Source organism: Fusarium tjaetaba (assembly GCF_013396195.1).
Source record: "Fusarium tjaetaba strain NRRL 66243 chromosome Unknown NRRL66243_c0000196, whole genome shotgun sequence".
Classification (NCBI taxonomy): domain Eukaryota; kingdom Fungi; phylum Ascomycota; class Sordariomycetes; order Hypocreales; family Nectriaceae; genus Fusarium; species Fusarium tjaetaba.
Genome location: NW_023501392.1, coordinates 20,307 through 43,696, shown reverse-complemented (window position 1 = coordinate 43,696; position 23,390 = coordinate 20,307). Strand labels below are relative to the sequence as shown.

At 48.5% G+C, this 23,390-nt stretch overlaps 5 protein-coding genes across 5 annotated transcripts; 3 read left to right on the top strand and 2 right to left on the bottom strand.

The window, feature by feature from the left end:
• Positions 1-499: 499 nt before the first annotated feature.
• FTJAE_8844 (uncharacterized protein) lies at positions 500-4,223 on the top strand (the record flags this gene model as incomplete). The annotated part of the gene is made up of 5 exons (XM_037355703.1): positions 500-547; positions 624-716; positions 775-2,194; positions 2,266-3,891; positions 3,958-4,223. The coding sequence occupies 5 exons, from the start codon at positions 500-502 to the stop codon at positions 4,221-4,223; spliced, it is 3,453 nt and encodes a 1,150-aa protein (XP_037204077.1).
• A 2,243-nt stretch (positions 4,224-6,466) lies between these two features.
• FTJAE_8843 (atrophin-1) lies at positions 6,467-9,381 on the top strand (the record flags this gene model as incomplete). Its single annotated transcript, XM_037355702.1, has 2 exons — positions 6,467-6,617; positions 7,754-9,381. 2 exons carry the CDS (start codon positions 6,467-6,469, stop codon positions 9,379-9,381), a joined length of 1,779 nt encoding a protein of 592 aa, XP_037204076.1.
• Positions 9,382-14,630: 5,249 nt separating this feature from the next.
• Positions 14,631-16,501, top strand: FTJAE_8842 (long-chain acyl synthetase; the record flags this gene model as incomplete). The annotated part of the gene is made up of 3 exons (XM_037355701.1): positions 14,631-15,304; positions 15,389-16,098; positions 16,158-16,501. The coding sequence occupies 3 exons, from the start codon at positions 14,631-14,633 to the stop codon at positions 16,499-16,501; spliced, it is 1,728 nt and encodes a 575-aa protein (XP_037204075.1).
• A 446-nt stretch (positions 16,502-16,947) lies between these two features.
• FTJAE_8841 (uncharacterized protein) lies at positions 16,948-18,376 on the bottom strand (the record flags this gene model as incomplete). Its single annotated transcript, XM_037355700.1, has 2 exons — positions 16,948-17,310; positions 17,366-18,376. 2 exons carry the CDS (start codon positions 18,374-18,376, stop codon positions 16,948-16,950), a joined length of 1,374 nt encoding a protein of 457 aa, XP_037204074.1.
• A 3,080-nt stretch (positions 18,377-21,456) lies between these two features.
• FTJAE_8840 (apoptosis-inducing factor 2) lies at positions 21,457-22,895 on the bottom strand (the record flags this gene model as incomplete). The annotated part of the gene is made up of 4 exons (XM_037355699.1): positions 21,457-21,512; positions 21,568-21,875; positions 21,928-22,635; positions 22,690-22,895. 4 exons carry the CDS (start codon positions 22,893-22,895, stop codon positions 21,457-21,459), a joined length of 1,278 nt encoding a protein of 425 aa, XP_037204073.1.
• Between the last annotated feature and the right edge of the window lie 495 nt (positions 22,896-23,390).

Sequence of the window (23,390 nt, the reverse complement as noted above, 5' to 3'; positions counted from 1 at the left end):
AATATATTGAAAAGCTTTTCACCTCTGACTTGCTCTACTCTTCTTTTTTCTCTCCTCACCCATCTTCAGATCTCGTGCACACAGCTTCAGCTTCGCGGCATCTTCCAACAATCTGATATCAGCTTCACTTCTACGCTCTTCAGTCTTCGCTTCATCTGTCGAATCTTGTTTCTTCTCGTGAGAATACACAGACTTGAGAGGCTTTGAGCGTCGTGGAGATTCAACCAGCCAGCTCTCTTCGCGACAACTCTATCTTCTCTACTTTTCCCATACCACTTGATTCATCGAGATATCCTCCTCGTCATACATAATCCTCGAGTCTTATCTGCTTAGCAGTCTTGATTCTTTTATCTCAGCTTCAGCTTCAGCTCTCAGCTACTTCACAATCACTGACTCTGCTCCAAGATCGCTCGAAGCATCTTACAACCAGCAGCATTCTCGAGATATACTTCGCCATCTTGAAGTCGCGATTTTTACAATGTTCTCTTGTCAACCCAACATGGCCAATATGGCCCAGGGAAACACACAGCAAGGAGCTGCTCAACAGGTAAGTCGTCGTCTCTCCGCATATGATACACACATGCACTGGAAATGAGATGAAAAGGAACTGACACTATTCGCAGCAGCAGAACCAGCTTTTCATGGAACAGAACGGAAATGCATTCCAGTTCAACAACCTTCAGCAGCAGCAGCAGCAGCAGTTCGCTCAGTTCATGGTAAACCTGCGCTCCTTCAATTTCCCCTTGATTTTCAATTCTAACATTGCCTTTGTAGCAGAATCAGAATGGCCTCGGTCAGATGCAGCAGAACCAGATGATTGGTGGTTTCACTTCTCCTTCTGATGATACAAACAACAACGCCAACTCTGGCAGCCCCATGGTGGTTGGAACTCATCATTTTAACCCTCACTGGGCCCAGAACTCCTCTTCTACTCCCAGCGTGGCCTCGGGCAACCCCAGCTTTGAGAGCTTCACTCAGTCTCAGACCCCCGTCATGTTCAACAGCCAGAACCAGTTCCTTGGCAACATGCAGAACTCGTTCATGGGAAATTCTCTGATGCCTTCCATGAGCGACCTGAGCATGCAACCTCCTTTCTTTCCTACTCCTCCCATGGGAAATGCTCAGACTCCCTTCATGAGCAACACCCAAGCTTCTACCATGAGCGATTCTCAGGGACAGGGCCAGGGTTTCGTTCAGAACATGTCTAGTCTTCGGGCCACTGCATCCTCCACTCCCGCTCAGAACAGCCCTGCACCTCAGCAGAGTACCGTCTCTATGCCCAACATGACTCCTCAGATGCACGCGCATATGCAGCAGATGGAGATGCGCATCAATCAGCAACAAGCCATCATCGACAGCATGATGATGCGACAGTCTGGGTCCTCTGCCCAGTCCAACTCCCAACACGGACCAGCTCTTCAGATGCAGCAGACCTCAACCACTCAGGTTCCTAGCCCTCGTGCGTCTACTCCTGGAACACCTGCTGCCCTAGACTCCGCTGCACAGTCCCTTTCTATCCAGTCTCCCATCGCACAGACCTCTACAAATGAGCATGTTGCGGTCCAGTCTCCTACTGTTGCCTCTCCAACTACTCAGTCCTCTGGTTCTCAGGGCGGTACCACCATTCAGACTGTTCCGGCCCCGAGTGCCAACCCAGAATCCATGACTGAGCAAGGTTCCCGTGCGAATCAGAGGGACAGCTCCTTGACTCAGATCCCAGGTGTGATGAACACCGACCTCGCAACGAACCCTCGTACACGTCTTCTACCCCAGGATGTCAAACCTCCTCATGTTCCTCTTCCCCCTCAACACAAACTCCAAGACTTCCTTGGTGATGTTGCTCTCGAGGTCGTCATCCCAGACTTGTTCGGTGATCAGCCATCCGCTTCCCAAACTTCTCCTACCCAGGGCTCTTCAGCAGAGGAGCCTTCTACCCCAGCGTCTTCAAATGGCTTTTCGCCGATCGAGGATTGGTCCAAGAAGCGTGTCTATGCTCCTGGTATCTTTGCTCCTCGGCGCTCTGATGGACCCGAGAAGATAAATCAAAAGGAAAAGAAGCTTCGCGAGGCCGAGGACAAGGGCGAGCAAGTCTTTCCCAGCAAACGCCGCGTCGTTCGCATCGACCCCGAAGACCCTCGATTGGTTCGCGATGAAAACGGCTTGCCTATCACACCCCAAGGTGATCGCTACAACAGTAAGCCTTTTATCCTCACTTCGTTCTTCGCTGTTATTGTGCGAGTCACCAATACTGACCATGTTTGATAGTCTACTACCTCCCCGGACCCAAGGAAATAGACACCGCAGAGATCAATAGATTGCTCGCAGAGATTCGGGCGGAGAAAAAGAATGCTATGGATGAAGCTGCCAGGACTGGTGAGCCGATCCAAACCTCAAAGTCTGCAAAGAGGAACAGGAAATCCAAGACTAGAGTTCTCAAAACCCCATCCGAGACCATTGTCAACAAGAAGCGACGCAAGACTACTACTACAACAACAACAAAAGCAACTTCTACTCCCAAAGTCGCTGGCGATGCTCACCTTGCCACTACTCTCGGCGTTCAGCCCTCTCTCAACAACGGTCCTATCCCTCAACATTCCATGGACCCCTTCAATATCCAGAGCAACACTGCCCTACCTACGCAATTTACTCGCGGCGATGTCTTCAATCAGCAAGCTTTGACGACCTCTTTCGCTCCCCAAGCTGTCCTTGACAGTGACCTTACCCAGTCATCCACTGCTGGCAACACTCAACCACTTGCCGCTGGCGGTGATTCGACTCTTCAGTTTCTTCGCGAGAACAGCTTCACTTCTCAGACCACCTACGAACAACCCACGGCTAACCTCCCTGGCAACGACTACACTTCCCAAGCTTTCAATCCATCGGAATATAGCGCCATGCAGCCCGCTGAGGACTTTACCAACGTTAGCGATCACAGCCTTGAGATTCCTGCTGACCTCGATCCCGTGCTTGTTGACGTTGGAAATACCCTTGATGAGAACTTGTATTTCGATACTGAGCCTTTTGCTCAATTCTCCCCCACACAATCTGGCTCTTCCCATCCCCCATCGACTCCCGTCTCTGATTCTGGCGCTGCCATGACCGATGATCACTGTCTTCTTCCTGTTTCCACATGGCTTGCTGCTCATTCTGGAGATGATTCTACACCCCACACTGTCGACCCTTCCATGTCTGTGCCCTATCCGGACATTTTCAAGATTTGCCAACCTGAGGTGTCTCTCGGACACAATGACACTTTGTCTGAGCCAATTGACGAGATCCCCATGCTTCTCCAAGATGATGAACAAGGCACCCAGCTGCGCAAAGTCTCCAACGAGCTCGATCGACCTCCTCCCGAGCAGACCGACATGAGAGTCCAAATTGTTGACATCCCCAACGCATACAACCGAGACTTGGACGCTACCCGCGCTGCCCTCATTGAGAAGTTCCGAGCTGGTGGCGAGCTAAACCGCACTGATCGTAGCATTCTTCTTCTGATTGCCATAACAGACCCTTCTATCGACGTCAATGCCGTGAACAGGCAGACCGTGGGAGTGACCGAAGACATGTCTCCAGCTGATATTCCGGCCTTTGAGAATGACGTCCCTCCGGATATCTTCGCCAGTCTTCAAGCCATTCCTGAAAGCAATCTTCAGGACCCCAACGCTACTGCTGGCAACGACAACACCATGTTCCCTGTTACTGGCTGCTCGGACTTCAACTCTTCTAGCGCTACTGGACCTGCCTCAAACTGGCCACTTGCCGCACCCAATGTGAGCCTTGCACAGATGCCGTACTCTCCCGTTGTAGCATCTCAAGAGACTCAAGATGCCCCTTTCCAACTTCCACAGGGCCCCGAGTTCCACCCTCAAGACCTTAATGACAACCTGTTTGGTGATGTGGACAATGTCTTTAACCCCGACTAGCAGTCCCAGGGCCAAGGCAACACCACTAATGCAGCTTCCGAGGGAGAATTCCTGAACCCAGCTGTATTGAACCAGACAACAACCACAACTCTTCCTCCTTTCACTTCCACAACCACAACCACAACCACACCCACACCCACAGCTGCAGCCAATACCACCAAGACTGGGCACAACAAGCGCAAGGCGGATGAGGATGCCAGTGCCGCGCCCAAGAAGAAGGCTCGCACCAAGAAGGCCCCTATCCCACAACTCGCGTTGCCCCAGTGCAAGGTCCGCTTTGGCCCTGGCGAGCAGCAGTAAAGTACGAGTCATGAGAGGAGAGCGAGAAAGATGAGAATGATGTTGCTTGCGGTGGATGTACAGGATGAAGAATGAATAAATGATCAGCTAGGGGCCGAGCCCAAGGATGAAGAAGGATGTTTGGTTCATGGTTTGGATGGTGGTTTTCTTTTTCTTTTTTTTTGGAGATATGGAAAAAATGAAATACAAAAAAACGAACATAAAAATAAAGAACCCCCGGCTTTGAACGGATCTTGGCATCGTGATGTGTTACAATCTCTCGCACTGAAGCCCTTTGTAGCTTCGTAATGGTTGGTGGCGTGCTCAGTATGGTGTTTTGATGTGCACTCTCGGCCCATCAATCTCTTGCGAAGCAGAACATCTACTATTTAACTCGAGGTCCTATAGTTATTGCATTACTTACCTTCTTCATGCCTACCGACCGTGCTCCTCTGTTTACCTATGGGTACATATGACAGAACCTTGCATGTATTTCATTATTCCCATTTCCAATAGAGGTCACTCAGGTCAGCGATCAAAAGGGTTTGTGCTGCCTCTAGTGAAGGCGTTTAGACTTTTTGGAAACAAACTGATTGACGTGAGAGAGATGTATTATCATAGCTGGTAACGTCGTTGGTTGACAGTTACCTAGTTAGCAACCGCAATAGGCGGCTATTTATTTATTAAATGGTAATGGTCTGACATTGCATTTACCTGCATATCTAACTTACGTTACCATATCATTTGAACGGTGTCTACGTCACTTGAACTTGCCTTACTTGACATGGCATGATGGAGGTACCTAAGGTAGACTAACCGGGGTACGAATGGAAGTTAAAGTTGAGCGAAAAACGGCGAGCGGGCCATGGGGGATAGATACAGATCCATTTGCCGCGATATATCCGCTATTCTCGAGTTTCTTGTTTTCTCAAGCAATGCAATATCTGCATACTCGGACTCGGTACCTAGGTAGGATGTACGTATGATTGTTGATATCTGATATGTAAAGGTGAGGTAGGCAGGTGACTGACTGACTGACTGCCATGATGTGTCCACGTGCATCAACAGTCCAGGGCATCGAGTGTCAAAGTTGGGCGGCTGACTCTTGTCGGCCAATGAGAAAGATCAATTGCCCGCTCCAGCTTTTCCAACTTCAGGCCTGATTGCCCCGTGGCTGGTGATTCCTTCATCCCCCGCTATTCCCCAGTTGTAGCCTGAAATTTACCTCAACTTAGGTACCTTACCCTCGGGGGGAAAAATTAAACGAGACTGGCTTACACCAAAATCCACCGATCTACCACCAAATCCAGTCTCGTTTTTTATTCCCCCCCCTAGCTTATCTAGTCTCCATTTACTGGGCTAGGAGGTAGGTCAAGCTCCAGCTGTTGGTACATACCTACAGGTAAGCGAATGTGCGGGCATCGATCGCGAAGGGAGAGTTTATCCACAGTCACGCGACATTTGATCCACTGCCTCTTCTTTCACATGTAAAAAAGCAAGACAAAAACAATACGAAAATGGCCAAATGTGATGTGATGATGGATGGATGCATCGTTTACCCGTCGGAAACAAGCGCGAACCGAACCTACCTATACCCTCCCGTTTATTTTAGGTATCAATACATTTCTGTATGTATGTTCCCGCCCGTGTTAGGACAAGGATCATTAGATCCCACCTCTAGCCAAAGCGGTCTCTTCCAATTGCAACCCAAGCAAATCATTTTCGGGCTGTCGCACAGGCTCACTCAAAGGCACTGGCGCTGAATTCTAGGGGAGCCCAGGGTCTAGGGTGACCACGCGTGGAACCTCAGGTTTGCCGTCAAAATTTGTCGCACAAACCTCACTCAGTCATTGTCATTGTCACTACACGCACGCACGCACACTCGACCAGAAGCTGTTGCATTCTTTTCCCACATTCCGGGTGCACGTTACGTCCGTGCCTCGGAATTATCATAGCCTGATATTTGGCTTGCGTGAGGTATTTCTTGGCTGCTGCAACGAGAGGCACTTGACTAGACCAGACCACCCGTAAACCGGTCCAGAACGAAAACCAGAACCAGAACCAGCCAGAGCCAGAACCGGTACGAATAGCAGAACCTTGAGGCCCCCAAAAACCAAAACCAGAAAGAAAAAAAACTCTGTCAATCGTTTCAGTTCTGGACTGGGACCCCTGCCCTGCAGACCCCTTCGACGCCTACATACAGAGAGAGACAGCGACTGAGACTTGTCCTTCTTCATCAGCCTTCCTAGGTCTTCAGCCATCCAATGTCGCCTTCTCCGCTTAAAACGCCTGGCTCTGGCTCTGGCTTTGGCTCTGGCGCTGGTGGTGAACAAGCATCTTGCGTCGGCTCCGACCGTCATCAGTCGTTTACAACTGCAGCACCTACACTATCATCGAATGTCGATATCGGCAGTGGTAAGTTGATCACTTTCTTTCTCTTTTTCTCTCTTTCTCTCTTTGTCTCTCTACCATACGTTACCTGTTCGCCTTTCTTCTGTTCTCTTCTCGGCCAACACCGCCTGCTATTCTCGGTCAGCACACACACACACACACACGCACACAAACTCAAAACCTTACCCAAGCCTTACCCCATCTTTTGACTCGTCTCGCTCAGTCGGCCGTCCATGCAAGGGTCACGGCTGCACGCACACGAGCGATCACCGCTAGATTGAAGTGCCCAGAGCCTGGAGATGCAGGGACTAGGACCTCCAAAGTATCCAAGCTTTTGGTGTATCCCATCCGTCAGACAACCTAGTCCTTGATTTTAATTCGGAATCTGGCTTGTTAGACATTGACTCGAGTTACTTACCTTACAAGTCTAATTATTCTTGTCTCTTCTTCACTCTCCCCTTCATCTGTCTCACGTTAATTCCTGTCGATTCCTTTCCTGTCTTGCTTTGCATTGCATTACACCTCCAATCCACTCCACGCACGCTACCACTGCGGCTCTAGTTTCTGGGGATCCGCTGCCGATCATGTCCTGGTGAGCCAAGCAACCCAAGTCTTTTGCCTCCCTCCTCCTGTTACAACTCTTCAATTGGGCCTTGCCTTGCTCTTTTCCCAGGCTTGGCTTCGATCATAAATTGCAGTGCCTTGGCTCTTCAACTCCCTGTTCCCCGCGTTACATACTGTACCGTACATACATACATGCCGCTCCTTAAGCGACAACACATCGTCATATAAGGAGACACATCCTCTTCAATCGGACAAGGAGCCGCAGCGTGTCAGTCGCATCGAGAACGACTCGGACCATCGCTAGTACTCAAAAATGACCCATGCGAGCCCTGTCAATAGCGCTTTACCTTAACTTGATCTTCCCTTCCAACGCCACCTCCGCTCAAACAATACTACCGCCTGCTTCCATATAAACCATGCCCTTTGGCTCCCCCCAAGTGTGCTGTACCACGTCCACGTCCACACGCACACATCCGCCCTTTTTTCCTTCAGAATTGTTGGCTGCTGCTTTTTCTCGCCCTTGTTAAATTTTGCCTTGTCAAACTTTGCATTTTGTCTTTGCCTGTCGAGAACGATCATCTAATAATTTAATCCAGTCGCAAAGACAAGTGATCCAGATCAAGGACCAGAGCAACAACACCAACATAGCCGACCACAATCGCCAGCTCGAGATATCACATCATCCTCCCCAACCAACATCCACCCTCTACTTCAGGTCGCATCCGCTCCCCCGCATTCTCGCTCGACAATTGCCGCCACCGATACTACACCCGCTACCACAACTCCAATTACTGAGTCGCCTGCATTGCCATTGGGCTCTTCAAAACAATCGCCAACAAACACTGCTCAGCTTGCCTCGAGGGCCACCGAAGCCCGGGCAAGCACATCTTCAAATATGATATTCTCGGATATTTACAAGAGCCCGCGATCACCCATCGCTAAGCTCCGTCACCACTCGGTCCAATTGCCGACACCGCTGCCAACTAATACCCCAGATTGGTACGGCGAGGAACATGCAGACCTTCTCAGCAAGGACAAGGTGAAGCAGAAGGAAGCAGTGAAGAGATACCTCGACGCCAAAGTCAAGAACGATTGGGAGTTCCCATGGCCTTCTCGCGTTGTCGAACCCCCACTACTTGAGGGCGACGTCGCTGTTGTCGACACTGCATCTGAAACGCGTGATGCAATTGAGGCTGTCACCAGTCTCGATGTCACAGAACCGACAAAGTCTGTCCAGGATGAGACGCGCGAGGATGATGGCTACCAAGTCGATGAACCTGAGTCTTCAGATAACGAAGACGGCAGCGATGCCGAGTCCACGTACAGTACTGTCTCTGAAGATTTAGTCAACTTTCGCACCCGTCTAGACTGGGCCTCAGACCTTTCTGATGATGAGGACGAGCCTGGACCTTCGCGATCACCTTTCCGCTTTGACAACCCCAACAACGTGGGCTCCAGTGTCCAAGCTGTGGTTCAGGGCAAGCGCGCCAAGCGAAGGAGAGCAGTTCGCAAGGAAATGGAATGGAACGAAGGACTTGCCTGTTTTGAAGCGCGGCGAAATGCATGGACGGGCGCACGAACTGTCCGCGTTCGGGCCAAGCCTGCAACGCCCCCTGCTGTGTCACCACTATCTCCTCGTCGATTCTTCTTCCGTCGCTCCATGTCAACATCTCCTCCTGCCTCGACAACTGCGTCTACTTTGCCACCGCAAGTCAGTGACGCGTCAGACAATTCATCACTCGCGAGAAGCGACGAGCTTCGCAATGCTCGATCTAAAGACACCACGCCGTCGACACCTCCCGACAGCCGAAATTATCCCATCGAGGTCCTGCTTCCTCTTCCCCCACCTCTCCTACCTCCCAATAACCCTCTGCGTGCATCCATCACACCTTCTGTATATCTCAGTCTCTACGACAAAGTCATCATCCACAGCCTTCAACCCTCGTGCCCGATTAATTTGTCCGATATGCTTCGAGCTTGCGTTACTGGCTGGAAGCGAGATGGCGAGTGGCCCCCGCGACCGACAATGGCTCCCGCTCCTGTCGCCAAGAAGAAGAAACCTAAGAAGCCTTCAAACCCCTCAGAGAACGCGGGCAGTACTGTACGTCGCATGAGCTTTGGCCTGCTGGGTCGCGACAAGGACGATTCGACAAGCGGCAAGGGCATTCGCCGCAGCCTTGTTAGAGCCCTCGGCATTGGAGAAGGGACAGAGACCCCTAAATGAGGCTGTCTCGTTACGAATTCATGATTATGATAAAAACCAGGAGGACTATCATTACGGTTGACGCATGGCGCTTATATATGGGCTCTCGCTTTCTGACTTGGTATACCATGTAGGGAAGGAAATGTGTTGTGTATTCTGGTCTAGTTATCTTTATTTTTTGTTTGCCGCCATGACCTGGTCATGCTGGTATAGGGAGTTTTTGGGCATGGATTTGTCTCCATATTGGAGTCTCTTGGGGCAGCTGAGGGGAAGCCTGCATTTTGATACCTCTTGATCCAAGCATTGCGTCCATGCTAATTAACTTTGCTATAACTGTATTCTTCAACTTGGTATTACTTCTCGCCCGCTGTTCACTGAGCTTAGTGATAGTATCATTGTCTTGCTGCTGTCGTGATGTAATAGGAGGTGATGGTTTACTTAGTGTTAACGCCACAGTTGGTCGTGTGGAAGAGTATCACATGCCGTCAGCTGAATTGAGTTTTGATTGTCTTGACAGAGTTTCAATGGTACCTCTGTAGACTAATAACTACTAGTTAGACTGTCATTGTAAGGCCCAAATAAGATGACGGCTGGTTCCGTACCTGTCATGTGAGTTGCTCACCCTGTCGATCACATATCATCGGGGCGGCTGCACATTGACTTTGAAGAGTTTAGAAGTCTTTGGTAGATAGAGATCGTTCCTATGAGTCTAGTATTGACAATATCGTGTAGCGAGGGGCCAACGGAAGCTGAAGACGCTGGTCCGATGGGCTAGTATCGTGAGGCTGTACTGCGGTGAATTGGAATATCAAAAATCCATCCCTGGATGGCAGGGTCAGAGGCTGATATAAAGAACAGGCCGCCTCTGAACTCGGGCAGAGTTTCAAAGAATAGCAGAAACCGAGACTTGTGTCTGGGGAAGAGTATTTTTCTTTCATGGGAGCATAGATGTCAAAAGATGACCGACTATTCCACTCCTAAATTTGCGTCACTGAATGGTGTGAGCTTGGTGAGAGAGTTACACAGAATGCATCTCGCAGTATTTGGTATCTGATCGGCAACATCATTTCTTTCGATGACCGCGTCTATTCATTCTCTTTGACTATCTCAGAGCTGATATGTCTGGTCATGATCTTAGTAATATATCCTCCCCTTCAACAAGATACTCGAATGTGAAGAGTATCTCAACGGAATGTCTGCATTTATCGGGTGTCGGCTTTATTTCAGCACCTCCTTGCTTGGTTATCAAATCATATGTATTTTAAGCTCAAGTACGCACACTCTAGGTTGGAATACTTGACTGCAAATCAAGACGTAGCTGCCTTACGTTTTGAAAACAACATCGAGGCTAACATCAGCATCGCTAAATTTGCCGGACTACAACCGTATGAGGATGCCTACCTTATAGTCCAGAGACTATCCAACTGTGTCTAACAGTGATTTGGCGTGGGTAGGTAAAATATATCTTGGATATCAATACGCTCTAATAACTTTCAGTCTCATATTTCAAGACTATGGGAAAGGAAGTAGGTTATTTAACCTTGGGTTACCTCCTCTCACACCAAGCTCAACTTGGCCGTTCTTTTACCTCTCTTTACTCTTTGTCTTATTAAATATGATGCCTTCAAATGTCTGAGTCAGGTTGTCGAAGGTCGGATTGTGGATTGTCTCTATTTTTGCACCATGGGCAAACAACTTAACCTAGACCTTTCGACGCTTCCATCATAGACTAACTCCAACAGTCGATCTTCACGTAGCCCCCGGCCAAGAAGTTCTGATAACAAGTATTGAAGAGCCAGGAGCTTGAAGTAGTTTTAGTTCAATACTTGTATAAGCTTAACATGTGACTATATGTACTGATACTGCTGGTGGCCTCTGGACATGGAACAAGTCATGATAATCCAGAAACGTTATAAGAACTAGCGCGCTTCTCTAGCAATGCATAGAAGCAATCGTGTTTGTTTCTCTATCTTAAATAGTATTGCTAATCGTATTCTAGCGCATCAAGTTCAATATGACTCTGCTGAGCTCACAGCTCGTGATGATACCCGGTAATTCGCAGTTGATGGTAGTATATTGGCTAGTGAATATTACCTCAGAAGTCTTCAAGTGTCGTCTTTACTTAGGCTGCATAAATCAGATCAGTATGGCGATTTGCTTACACCGGGTTCGTAATACCTGGCGATGATTGTCGACGTGTATGATTTCTTGGGATGAAATAAACAAAGCAGTATCCGACTTTTGACCGAAATCTCCTAGAGGAAAGGCCAAAGGAGTCTATAAGGCATGTGGTAAGTGTTAGTTCTGGTTCTGCAACTTCTTTCCGATGGTATTCTCAACACGGATGGTGGCTGGTCAAAGTATATTATATCTTGTGCAATGTCTTGCTGGACTGTCCGGTACAGGATATTATCATTCAGATCTACATTATAGGCTTGAATTTAATTATACTGCTCGGAATATTTGAAGCAGAGGTCTCTGCAAGAAGCCAAAATCTATCGTCGGCTCTAGAGTCCGTCCTTGGATAGTGCTTCAGACAGCCTTTTAAGATCTCAGGAACAACGGCCTCGTCATTATGACTGCCGTGCCACGTCACTAATCTTAGAGCTTGTTTCGTCATATGCTCCTTTGTTCGTGAAGCAATGATGATCGATATACGCTGCCGGCCTGTCTCACAATTGCATCCTCACGAACAAGGAGTAACAGCCGAAGTGATTAATAGTCTAAGTACCAAAATTTGGACATATGTAAGTTAAGAACCAGTGAGATTGAAACTATGTATGAGTGTAGTTTAAGAGGTGATTACTGGTACGGGATGACATGATAACTCTGTAGACCACAAGCCTCGTGATTTAGAGAAATATATACCATTTTGTGAAAGAATGTTTTATTGGCAAGTAAAGATACGGCTGATACTCCATTTTGACTCGGAGTGTCTATTACTGCCAGATCATCGCCCCCCTTATAACATCCTTGTCTTAGTGTTGATGTTGCTACGACCTTCACCCATCATGACAGGGCATTGGGGGATACTCAAATCAGAAGCACGTAGTGGTACCGAAAACTGGTTCAAAGAAATGAAATGAAGCTGATTACTAAACCAGAAGATCATATTTGTGAATATCTTGTCGAGTCGTAGTGCCCCATGCGCGTGTTTTCTCACATCCTACATGATGGCACTTATGAGAAGCATCATTGAACGCTATAACAAGTCCCCAACAAAATGTTAAGCAAATAGAGAAGTACGAGATAATGCCGCCAAGACTTATTCAAAAACAACGGCGAATTGTGCCTGTATTGGGTAAAATTCTCACCTTCTCATGAGATGTCCATATCATGACAGCTGACATCGGACGTGAAAGACCGAAGCATCAGCCGTCGAACTTGAGTTCTAGAACTCGATTAAATATACCGAGGCTTGTTACTAGTTTCAGCGCTGGATTTGAGCCTTATCTTTAATCACCATCTCATGATGGAGGGTTAGGACCCCTTGCGAGAATTGCGAATTGGTACCTATACACATCAACAATGGAGGGCATTGATACTCTCCAGTGAACTACAGTCTTTCCTAGTCACATTCGAGGAATTAATTTCGGCGGGCCACAGAACCGCAACTCGCCTCTTTGATTAAGTCTGCAGAGTAGTTGTCATGAGCGACATGACGCGCCACCATAGAAGACACTATCGATTATTCATCGGAACGGGCAGGGCATGTTGTCATATGGCAGAACTCCACGAAACTCAACCGTCCAAGCGAAAGAATTACGGAGCCTCTCATCAGCGCAGAAGGTTCGTTCCCTTCAAAACAAGGAGGCCTTTGCACTCATTTGGTATGACTGTCAACGACTAGACTATGCGCCAATTAGCAACTGAGTTTAAACAGGTCCTATGTCCATGGCACATTATTAAGCATAATCGTTCCACCATCAGAGAGTTAGAAAGTCATATGCTTTGACTTGTACATATAGCCTTATGGGACCGGATCGGTGTTGTAACAAAATGGGAGCCTATGTTGGGGCTGAAGCTTGTCGCAAGCACTGTGAATGACTGATTGTGAGGCGTTCAGTGTATCCTTTGGTCGCAAAGCTTTCGCCAGACCCCTCCAAGTTTTGTCTTTCTGGGCTGAAGATAATTGACCCCAACGCGGCATTGGGCTTTCGATTATTAGTGTGATGCAGAACCAAAAGTGACCAAATTACCTAGGTTAGTGGCATTGATGGCGACTATTAGGCCATTCAACTGCCTGACTACTTATGCTTCTTTGTCAAGTCTTGGGACTACCGGTATATCACAACGACCCTTCAAAGCCTCGTACGTCCCGCTTACTTTTCAGTACTCGCTCTGGGGTGTCCGGAAAGTGGATGGAACTTCACGAGTGTCCATATCGATCAGATAAAAAATTTTCTTCTCTTAGCCGATCTCGGGACGGGGTGTGGACGTAGAAAGCTCCGGCTTTAGCCCTGCACAACTGATGAGGGGCAACTCATCTTATCTGATCATCAGATTAGATACTTGACGCAAAAGAAGCCGCTAGAAAAAAACTTGGTCTCGCGCTGGCCTGGGCTTGATGGGGCAAGCGCAGGGTTAGGGCGATGAAATGGGACAGTAGTCCTGACGCGATGAAGTAATGCAAGTGGCCACAAAAGGTGCGTGGATGGCGTAGGAACTGAATAGAAGCTCCGTCAGGACTGAACCATCCCCAGGGTCCCGGTTCTTTGTCACCCGAGACCATGCCCTTGCAAACATGGGTGAGGGGAGACACAAGGTTGCAGTTGATCACTTTGACACGAGCGTGGAAGCTCGAGCAGGAATCCTTGATGATGAGTCCACCAAACTCCAGACGACTTCGCCAATGGATGATGGCGAGCGATGATGCAACTGGCAATGTCTAGTGTGAGACGGCGTCCATCTGGACACCACCAAACACTCATAAAATTGCCGCACCGGTTCGGCCCTGGTCTATTTCCGCTCTGCTTGGCTCCTTATACACGCACTTGATTCCGTAATTGGCGTCACCCCCATCCAGGAGCATGGGCCTGAACGGAGTACGGCACTGATGGTGGGGCAGGACATCATGGCGGGTTAATACGGACGTACAGGTTGATAGCGTCTGTTTGAGCTTGAGAATGCATATTATTGCAAGGGAGAACCCTTGATCAGCATCTACTGCTGTTTTTCTCTCTCGGGGACTGCTTTCTTTACAGATCTCGTCGTGTTTCTCCCAAGTTCCCATGTGATTTTGTCAGTTCCAAACTTCATCCACACTCATCATGGCGACCGAAACTACGAATATACCTTCCGCTCCATCGCGGCAACAACAGAAGCTCTCTATCCTTGAGGGCCCCGTCGATCCTCCACTGGTTGATTTGACGTTGGGTGAGCTTCTTGAGCTTCAGACATATCAACACGGCAACCAAGAATGTCTGGTGATTCCCTGGACTGGCGCCCGCTGGACATACAATGAGCTCAGCCAACAAAGCTCATCTCTGGCGCAATCGTTATTGAACATGGGAATTGGAGTTGGCGATCGTGTTGCCATCATGGCAGGCAACTGTGAACAATATGCGGCTGTCTTCTTCGCGGTGGCCAAAATCGGTGCTATCCTTGTCATCCTGAATAACACATACACACCAACTGAAGCGATGTATGGGTTGAAGTTTTCTGACAGCAAAATTTTCTTCACAACACCAAGGATCGGAAGACTCGACCAGACGCAGCTACTGCAGCAGCTTGAGAATAAGAAGACAGCCCCCATGGTCGTGATGCTAAGAGGAGATGAGTCTGGTAAATACCAGACCTATGACGAATTGGTGAATGCTGGTCGCAGGCGAAACCACCAAAGACTGTATCAAGCCATGACCAAGGTGCTTCCTCATCAAGTGGTCAATCTTCAATTCACAAGCGGAACGACAGGATTGCCCAAAGCTGCAATGCTCACCCACCAGTAAGTGACCCATGAATTCCTCTGAGCAATGTGTTAGCTTGGTGCGATGCCGACTTTTCGACCTCTAAGCTAACGAATTTATAGCAACCTGGTAAATAATTCACGCTTTATTGGTGATCGCATGCGGCTTGGTCCTGCGGATGTTTTGTGCTGCCCTCCACCGCTGTTCCATTGCTTTGGCCTGGTGCTCGGTCTTCTTGCTGTTGTCACTCACGGCGGTAAAATCGTGTATCCGGCGGAGGTCTTCGATATTGACGCAACGCTCAAGGCTATTTCTGATGAACAATGCACTGCCGTTCATGGTGTTCCAGCCATGTTTGACTCGCTTTTTCAAGCAAAATGGCCCGAGAACTTCAACTGCGACAATCTGCGTACTGGTATCATTGCTGGTGCACCTGTTCCTCGGTACCTTATGGAACTCTTGGTAAACCGTTTCGGAATGACAGAGTTCACTAGCAGTTACGGCTTGACGGAGGCTTCCCCAACATGCTTCAATGCCTTCACTGACGATTCCATTGACACACGATTGACGACTGTCGGTACTTTGATGCCTCATGCAAAGGCCAAGATCGTTGACCGTGATGGCAATATTGTACCTGTCGGTGAGCGTGGTGAACTTTGTATTGGCGGTTACCAGCTACAGGCTGGTTACTGGAACAACTCAGAGAAGACCAACGAGACTATGATCCGCGATGCTGCTGGTGTCCTATGGCTGCATACTGGTGATGAAGCTGTTTTCGACGAAAATGGGTACTGTTCGATTACTGGGCGCTTTAAGGATATTATCATCAGAGGTGAGTCAAGTACATCAGGCTTGGCAGTACGGAATGCTTGACTAACCCCGCTTCAACAGGTGGTGAGAACATCTACCCGCTCGAAATTGAGGAGCGTCTGATGGATCATCCTGCTATAACACGTGCCATTGTCGTCGGCCTTAAGAACAAGCATTATGGTGAAGTCGTAGGCGCGTTTGTTGAGTTGGCTGAAGGCCACCAGAAGCCCCAATTCGAGGAGATCAGGGACTGGTGTCGCAAGAGGCTCGGTGGCCATAAATCGCCTGCACACGTCTTCTGGCTGGGCGATGGCGATGTTCCTGCAACGGTTCCTCTGACAGGAAGTGGTAAAGTGCGTAAGTTCGAGATGGCTAAGCTGGGCGATGAGCTTCTCCGAAAGCATGAGGTAGCTGCGAAGCTGTAGTGTGGAGTAGACACTAAGTTAGTGGACAGGACTGATCGAGTTCAAGCGATGGATTAGATGATGCGTATGTTTTGAAGCGTGATGCGATTATTATCAACTTGAAGTTTGGAAGATAAAAGTTTAGAACCGAAGGAAATATGAGAAAAGGCTATTATAGATATAAATGGAAAGTACCAGTAGGTAGCTGGTCAGACACCCAACACCTGCCGTTTTGTTTCTCGTCAGTCCTTACCTACTAATTATTATGCACACAAAAACCCAACCTTACCTTGCAGGCAACTCTTTCCATCCCAAGCATACATAGGTAGGTAATTTGAGATTAGCACATCTCAAGACATGTGATCTAAGCAAGCATGAACTTTTTATTGCTGCCCCGAATATCTCAAACTAAGGTACCAGTATTTACTATAAACCTATCATGTCCGCCGTCATATCTTGTTCGACACTCATAGCTTAGGCACAAGACCAAGCTTTGTGCCAGCAACAACCTTCTCGTTGTCTGCCAGTGGACACAGCTGGAAGAAGCGCTCTCGCGACGATCGGACGAAAGCGCTGCGCTGATGCGGCAGATCGACAAGTTTGTCTAGGCCTGAGCCATGCACGAAGTCATACATAACAATAGTTGTGTTGGTCTCCTGAGACTCACCAACAACATACATAGTACGCGGGTCGTCGAGATAGAGGTAGTGCATCAAGCTGCTCCACCACGCCGACACACGATGTGGCCCGCGGAATCGCACGTCACCTACAAGGGAATGTCGACCGCGATCGAAGTCACCAGCGTTGAAGTAGCCACCCAGCCGATCCTCCTATTAAACGACATCGTCAGAAAAGTAGCAAAAAGAAAGACATACGTGAACATACCTTGGCCCAATAGACCTCGAAATACGCAAAGTGGATATCATCCCACTTGGCTAGAAGCGCAATTACATGCGGATCATCATGCACCTGACGCAAATACTCCTGGTGTTGCTCCAACGTTCCAGTCTGGCTCCATCCTTGGGAAACACGAGGATCGTTCTGCCATTCATGAAAGAGTTGTACGTGCTCGGTATCATTATGATCGACTGACACCATGGAGAAGGTCTCATTGAGATGAGGAATCCATCGGCTGTAAACAATAGCCCCAGGCGCGGGCTTGGCTGGTCTGACTGGGTGCCATGACTGCTGAACTCTCTCGGGATCGTCAGGATCTCCAGCGACTGTGATTGTCGTTGTGTTGTGTAAAGGAGTCAAAGGGAATGATCCAAGAGGGGTCGAGGCGGGCAGAGAAGAAGGCGATTCTTCTGGACACCAAACAGGTCGAGGTCCAAATGGCGATCCAGCGCCTTGCCAAAAGGTACTTCGCAAGACAAGGACGAGGCTCTCGTCAGTCTTGTTGGAAGTTTGGCGCTTCTCTCGGCCCTTGAGAGGGTGGTCAATGGCAAGCAACACTGCTGTGAGTTGTTGGCCCAGAATAGCGGCCCCAGCTCCATGTAATTCCAGCCGATATGATTCCACTGTTGTTCTCAAAGTGAAAAGTGCATATGCAAGTAGCCAGACTTGACCCAAGCCTGGCGCCTCGGTGCCAGCCCAATGAATGGTAACACATGGTGAACGGCGTGCCCGAGCCCAAGGACTGTTGTTGGATTGAGGTGGAAGCTCACTCGACTTCAGATCAATTGGGTCTGAGAAGACGAGGCCATCGTTGTAAAGATCAAATGGCAAACGCTTGTCAGATCCAGGAGCTTTCTGGACAAGTTTATAGGCTGGCGCATTCGTGTCAGGCTGTGCCGAGACTTTTTCGATCGCAAACTCGGTCTGGTAGGGATGAGGAAGCTTGACGACAGTTTCGCCAGCTTTGAGGGCTGAGAACGTTCCTTTTGGCGCTGACATTGTTCAAAGGGTTCAGGGATTAAAGATTGGATACTTGCGAGAAGGGTTGGAAAAGGATGAAAAGGTTGGACACGCTCAAGAAGCTATTCACACCAGGATACCAGGCTGCATAAGTGGGAGAAGGTATCCATGCCGGCCGTCCACTTCGGAACAAGCTTGACACCTTGGGACAGCATTCTGCATGGATGGCGTACCCATCAATCCCGCAACTTTCCAGGCCATTGCACAACTTTCTCGGCTTTGGTGCAATGAAAGACTAGTGGTATTTTCGAGACGACGTCAAGGACGCAGAAGTGGACTTGGCTTGCCAAGCCGTATGGCAGCCAGATCCCGAAGATCCCCTACTGTGAGTTGTGCAAACCAACTCTGCTCAGGGTCAAGATTATCGTGTGGGTCAGAGCGGATCTGATAACTCAAGACCAGCCACCCCTGACGCCCAACTTGTTCCTTTTTGCCTGCACACGCCCCTCCTCTTTTTCTTTTTCCGGTCCTCGGAGCTGTTTACCTATTCCCAGGATCAGGGTCTAGGTATTGCCGATTTTGACCGCTTGGAAAGACTAGCAGGATCTGATAAACCGCTCAACCACGCTAAAGGTTCTGCAGGCTAGGCAGGCTCACCAGTTGACCACTGGTGGTGGGGAGTGCCGGCTTCATGATCCTTGTAAAAGCCGGCTCCAAAGGCTTTAATGAAAAGAATGGCCTGATGAATGCCTCAAGACCGAGTGTACCTGGAACCTCTGTTCCGGGGACATTGTCTGTTCTCAGCGGTCCAAGACACGCAGCAGGCATAGATATTGCAGCACCAGTCAAGGACATAGGGCCGTTTTCCACCAGTTTTGTGGTGTATGCTTAAGCCACTCAAGTCTGCGAACAGCCATGAGCTCGAAAAAGACCCAGCACTTCTTATAAGGCATGTAAGTAACAGGTTCTCAATTCTGTCGATATGTGTCAATAGTGATGGAGGTGTTCGTGCGTCAGTTACTTGTCGATCGCCGCTCATCTGTCAACTTGGCCGATACTTTGACTTTGCAGCATGCACGTTAAGACTGGTTGGCAGCCCGGTAGCCAGGTACTGTACGAAGAGGCCATGCACGGACGAACAGACAATTGAGCGAGGGGATGTCCGATCCAATCTTATCAATCAAATCTGATCTGAATCGCTCATACAGATACGCAAGACCCTCTTCACTGCAAGATGGAAGATGATCATGTCTGAGACCTGAATGCTTATTCCCGGTGATCAGCTGTTAATCACATGCAATCACTGATCCTTTTCATCCGGAGTATAGTACATACATAGCGATGAACATGGGTATAACGAATCCTTGGTTAGAACTGTCGAATGTCGATCTCGTCCGGCTTCTCCGCTTTTCGTCCTCATTCTTGGTGTTCCTTGAGCGAAGGTAACCCGAGACACCATACTCGGAATACGGCACGGAATGAGATGTATAAAGCGATTCATGACGTGTGTGTTCTGAACCTTAATGGCTATGTCCATAGTCTTGCATGCAGAGGCCGATGATCTAAACTTTGGTGTTTTTGTTTCTACCACCACATGTACCAAGACTTCGAATAATGCTTCACTTTGGCTTCTTTCAAGTCTAACAATGTCAAAGACCCTGAATTTGATTCTTTCAGCTTCTCTTCAAACCAACCTAGGCTTGACAGACAACTAGTTGGCCAAAAATCTTGAAAGTCTGATTGCCAATGCTGAGATGACAGTAGTGCACGAGAACTATGTTGGTGTCGAGGGTAGACTACCTATGGCATAATGTGATACATATAAACCGTCAAGTACCTTGCATCTGACATAGTGGCCCCTTGCAGATCGCTCTCTTATCTCGAGACATCTAAAAACTCGTACTTTCTAGAATTCTTGACTCATATATTAACACTCACATCACAACCTATTCACTCATCTTTGTAAGCTTATACGCTAGAACTCTACATGCTAATGTAGTCTGCTCTAATGGCGTTGAAGTCTACGGCAGCACAAGTCTATCATGGAATGAACGGAAACCCCGGCTTCCTCAATGCTAATTGTTTACTATGAACTGCCACTTTCTTGCGTCCTCTGCATGTATTATGCCATTAGTTCATCACGCCTGGAAATAGAACAATCTTTCGAAAGAACCAGACTTCTCGGTGAATCTGTAGATTCGAATAAGACTGGGTGTTTTAGAGGACGGGAGAGCCAAAGGAGTAGCATATCTACCATAAGGATATGCCGTGGGCTTGAGGCTGAGATGTAACAGTCCAGGACTTACAAACTACTTATTTAGTTCCAAACGCATCCTAGGTCCAGTGACAAAGTTTTAACCTATTAGTACGCATATTAATTATGTTGAAATGCACAGATCCTAGGCCCTTTAATGGAACATGGACGCCATTGTCGTGCAGAACCGTGATCGCTAGATGTGCTGTTAATCCATTTCAACCTACTCTTATCGCCAGTTTTTTTTATATACTCTCCAACAGTGGAGGTATTAGTGTGTCTATTTCTTCTGCAGTTCGGCCGATCGCCTTTCTTGGTCAGCCCAACAGGGAGAGAAATGTCGAGCAGCTCAAATTGACTTGCAAGAATGTGAGGTCTCTCTTCTCATATGCCTTAGAGTCTGAAATATGTACAATTAACTAAATCAGAATGTGCCGATTCATAAAATTCGCTGGTTGTTAGAATTGTAGTCTTTGTCCTTACTCTTGTCTCGCCTGTCAAAAAAACCTGGCGGTGAAGGACGTAAGGGAGTCAAGGAAAACATTTGATCCATGAGTTTAAATTGTGAATATCAACCGGCATAGTAGCTGCGGGCAAAATTAAAGTAGCTTAATGACAACGACTGCGACTCTTACCACTTCAGGGTCCCATTAAGGTCAATCTCATGCTAGATGGATCCAGCTGTTCGTGAACAGGATTTGAACAATTTCTCACTATATAAACATAGGATCAGAGCTTTAACTCAGATACTAGGTATCAAGAAGAAGTAAATAATACACTCAAGACAACGCAAGGCTGTCGCTCATACTCGGTAGCATGTCTAAAAGATTATATCCCGAACGCCAGTCACTAAGATCGTTTCCCATTAAGCCTTAGCCTCGTCAGTCTTGCGTCCACCGAGCTGCATGTAGTTCCAGCAAACTATCAACTCAGGTCAGCCATCTCAAGAAACATATCAAGGTCCCGTGCAACTTACTCGTCCAACCAAGATCATCTCGAAAGCAAGACTGAGCAACTTCCTCGCCATAAACAGTGCCTGTGTCGGGGCTCGATGCTACAGCCTTCTTTCCAACTGCGAGCCCAATCACAGGAGGGTATACCACAAGCTCCTTGAACTCTGGGGTATGACCTGCTCGTTGGCTGAGGATGCTTTGATGGATGTTCTGTGCTACGTAGTGGCCGTGATGCATGGCACCGCCACACCGCTTGATACCGGGCCAGTTGGTGATATCGCCAGCAGCATAGTGCGACTCGGCGTTGGGTGTGCCGTCCTGGAACTGCAGACTATGCACGAGTCAGCAACGTGGAATTTCGAGTCAGGAGATAATTGGCTTACTTGGGCTTGATCTTGACAAGACCATCCGCATCGAGGGCAGATGTGGGCAAGTATGTTGAGGTTGGAACACTCCTGGAAATTGCCATGATAACCTCGCTTGCGAACATCTTATGGCCGTTGGTAAACTCAATCTCATACTTCTCACTCGCGTCGGTCGTCTCGACCTTGTTGTTTGCAGCTAGACGATGGTTCATGAGAACCTCAACGCCAGCCTCACGGAGTAACTGAAGAGCCACATCCTTGGTCTCGTCAGGAAGACCTTCTGAAGAAAGGAGCTTGTCACGCGAGTGAACGAGAGTCACCTTGAGGTGAGGCTTCACCATTTTCAGCTCCGCAGCCATCTCGATGCCAACAGCGCCTCCACCAACGACCACAACGCCACACTTAGCATTATGAACAGAGGTGATGTGGTTCTCAGCTTCAAGGAGATATTGCTTTCGTGTCTTTGACTGAGGCACAACCGGCCAGACGCGACGTAGACCAGTAGCAGAGACGAGGTAGTCGTACTCAAGAGTACTCTTGTCCTTGGTGAGGTGAGCAGAGATGGTCGCCTTCTTGGTTGCAGGGTCGACACTGGTAACGGAGCCTTGGATGATGTTGATGCTGGGGTCTTTGAGGCCAGGGATATCAGAGTACTTGACCCAGTTCTTCTTGGAGAAGTTAGAATCAGCAAGAGCCAATGGGGAGCCGATCAAATGGTCTACGATACTGTCAGGGCCCAGCATTTATCATATCGCTTAGTCCAGTTGGACTGTAGAGTACTTACAGTAGCCATCTCTCTCATCGACGATAGTGATATCAATGTTGAAGCGAGGAACATCAGGATGGTGGATGTATGGCTCGGAATTCATGCGGGGAGAGTATCCTTGGCTCAGATCAAGCAAGTTAACAGCAGCAGATAGACCACCATAGCAACCCCCAAGGATGAGAATGCGCACGGCGTTGGATGATTCGGGGAGCGAGCCCATCGTAGCAAAGGCCTTGGGGTGGAACGTAGGACGAATTTGACGTCGAGACACGAGATCTGACGCTAAAACAACAGATCTTGCTTGGATCTGAGGCCGAAGTAAGGCGAAGGTTGTATGCAAGGAACCCGAAGTAAAGAAACGTATGTTTTGGGGTAGAGTCGCGTGTGGGACTCTGAGTATTTGTCCTGAGAATCTGAACGATCTTGGAGCAATAAACATGAGCTGAAGGATTGAGTAATATGAGCACGGAGATGGGGGGATGGGAGAAGAAGTAGTTAAGGCAGCAAAGGGGAGAAAAGGTGAGAGATTATGCGTAGATGAAGACCGGGAATAAACGACAGCACCCGGTGAGGACTGCCAGTGACGCAAGGCGGTATGGAATCTGATGCGAGTAGGAATACACTGTATCCGTACTCGGGTTAAAGGCGCAAGAGAAACTTCAATATCGGACCAAGACCGGCTCCGGGCCCGGCTTCAAACAAGGGACCTTTCATC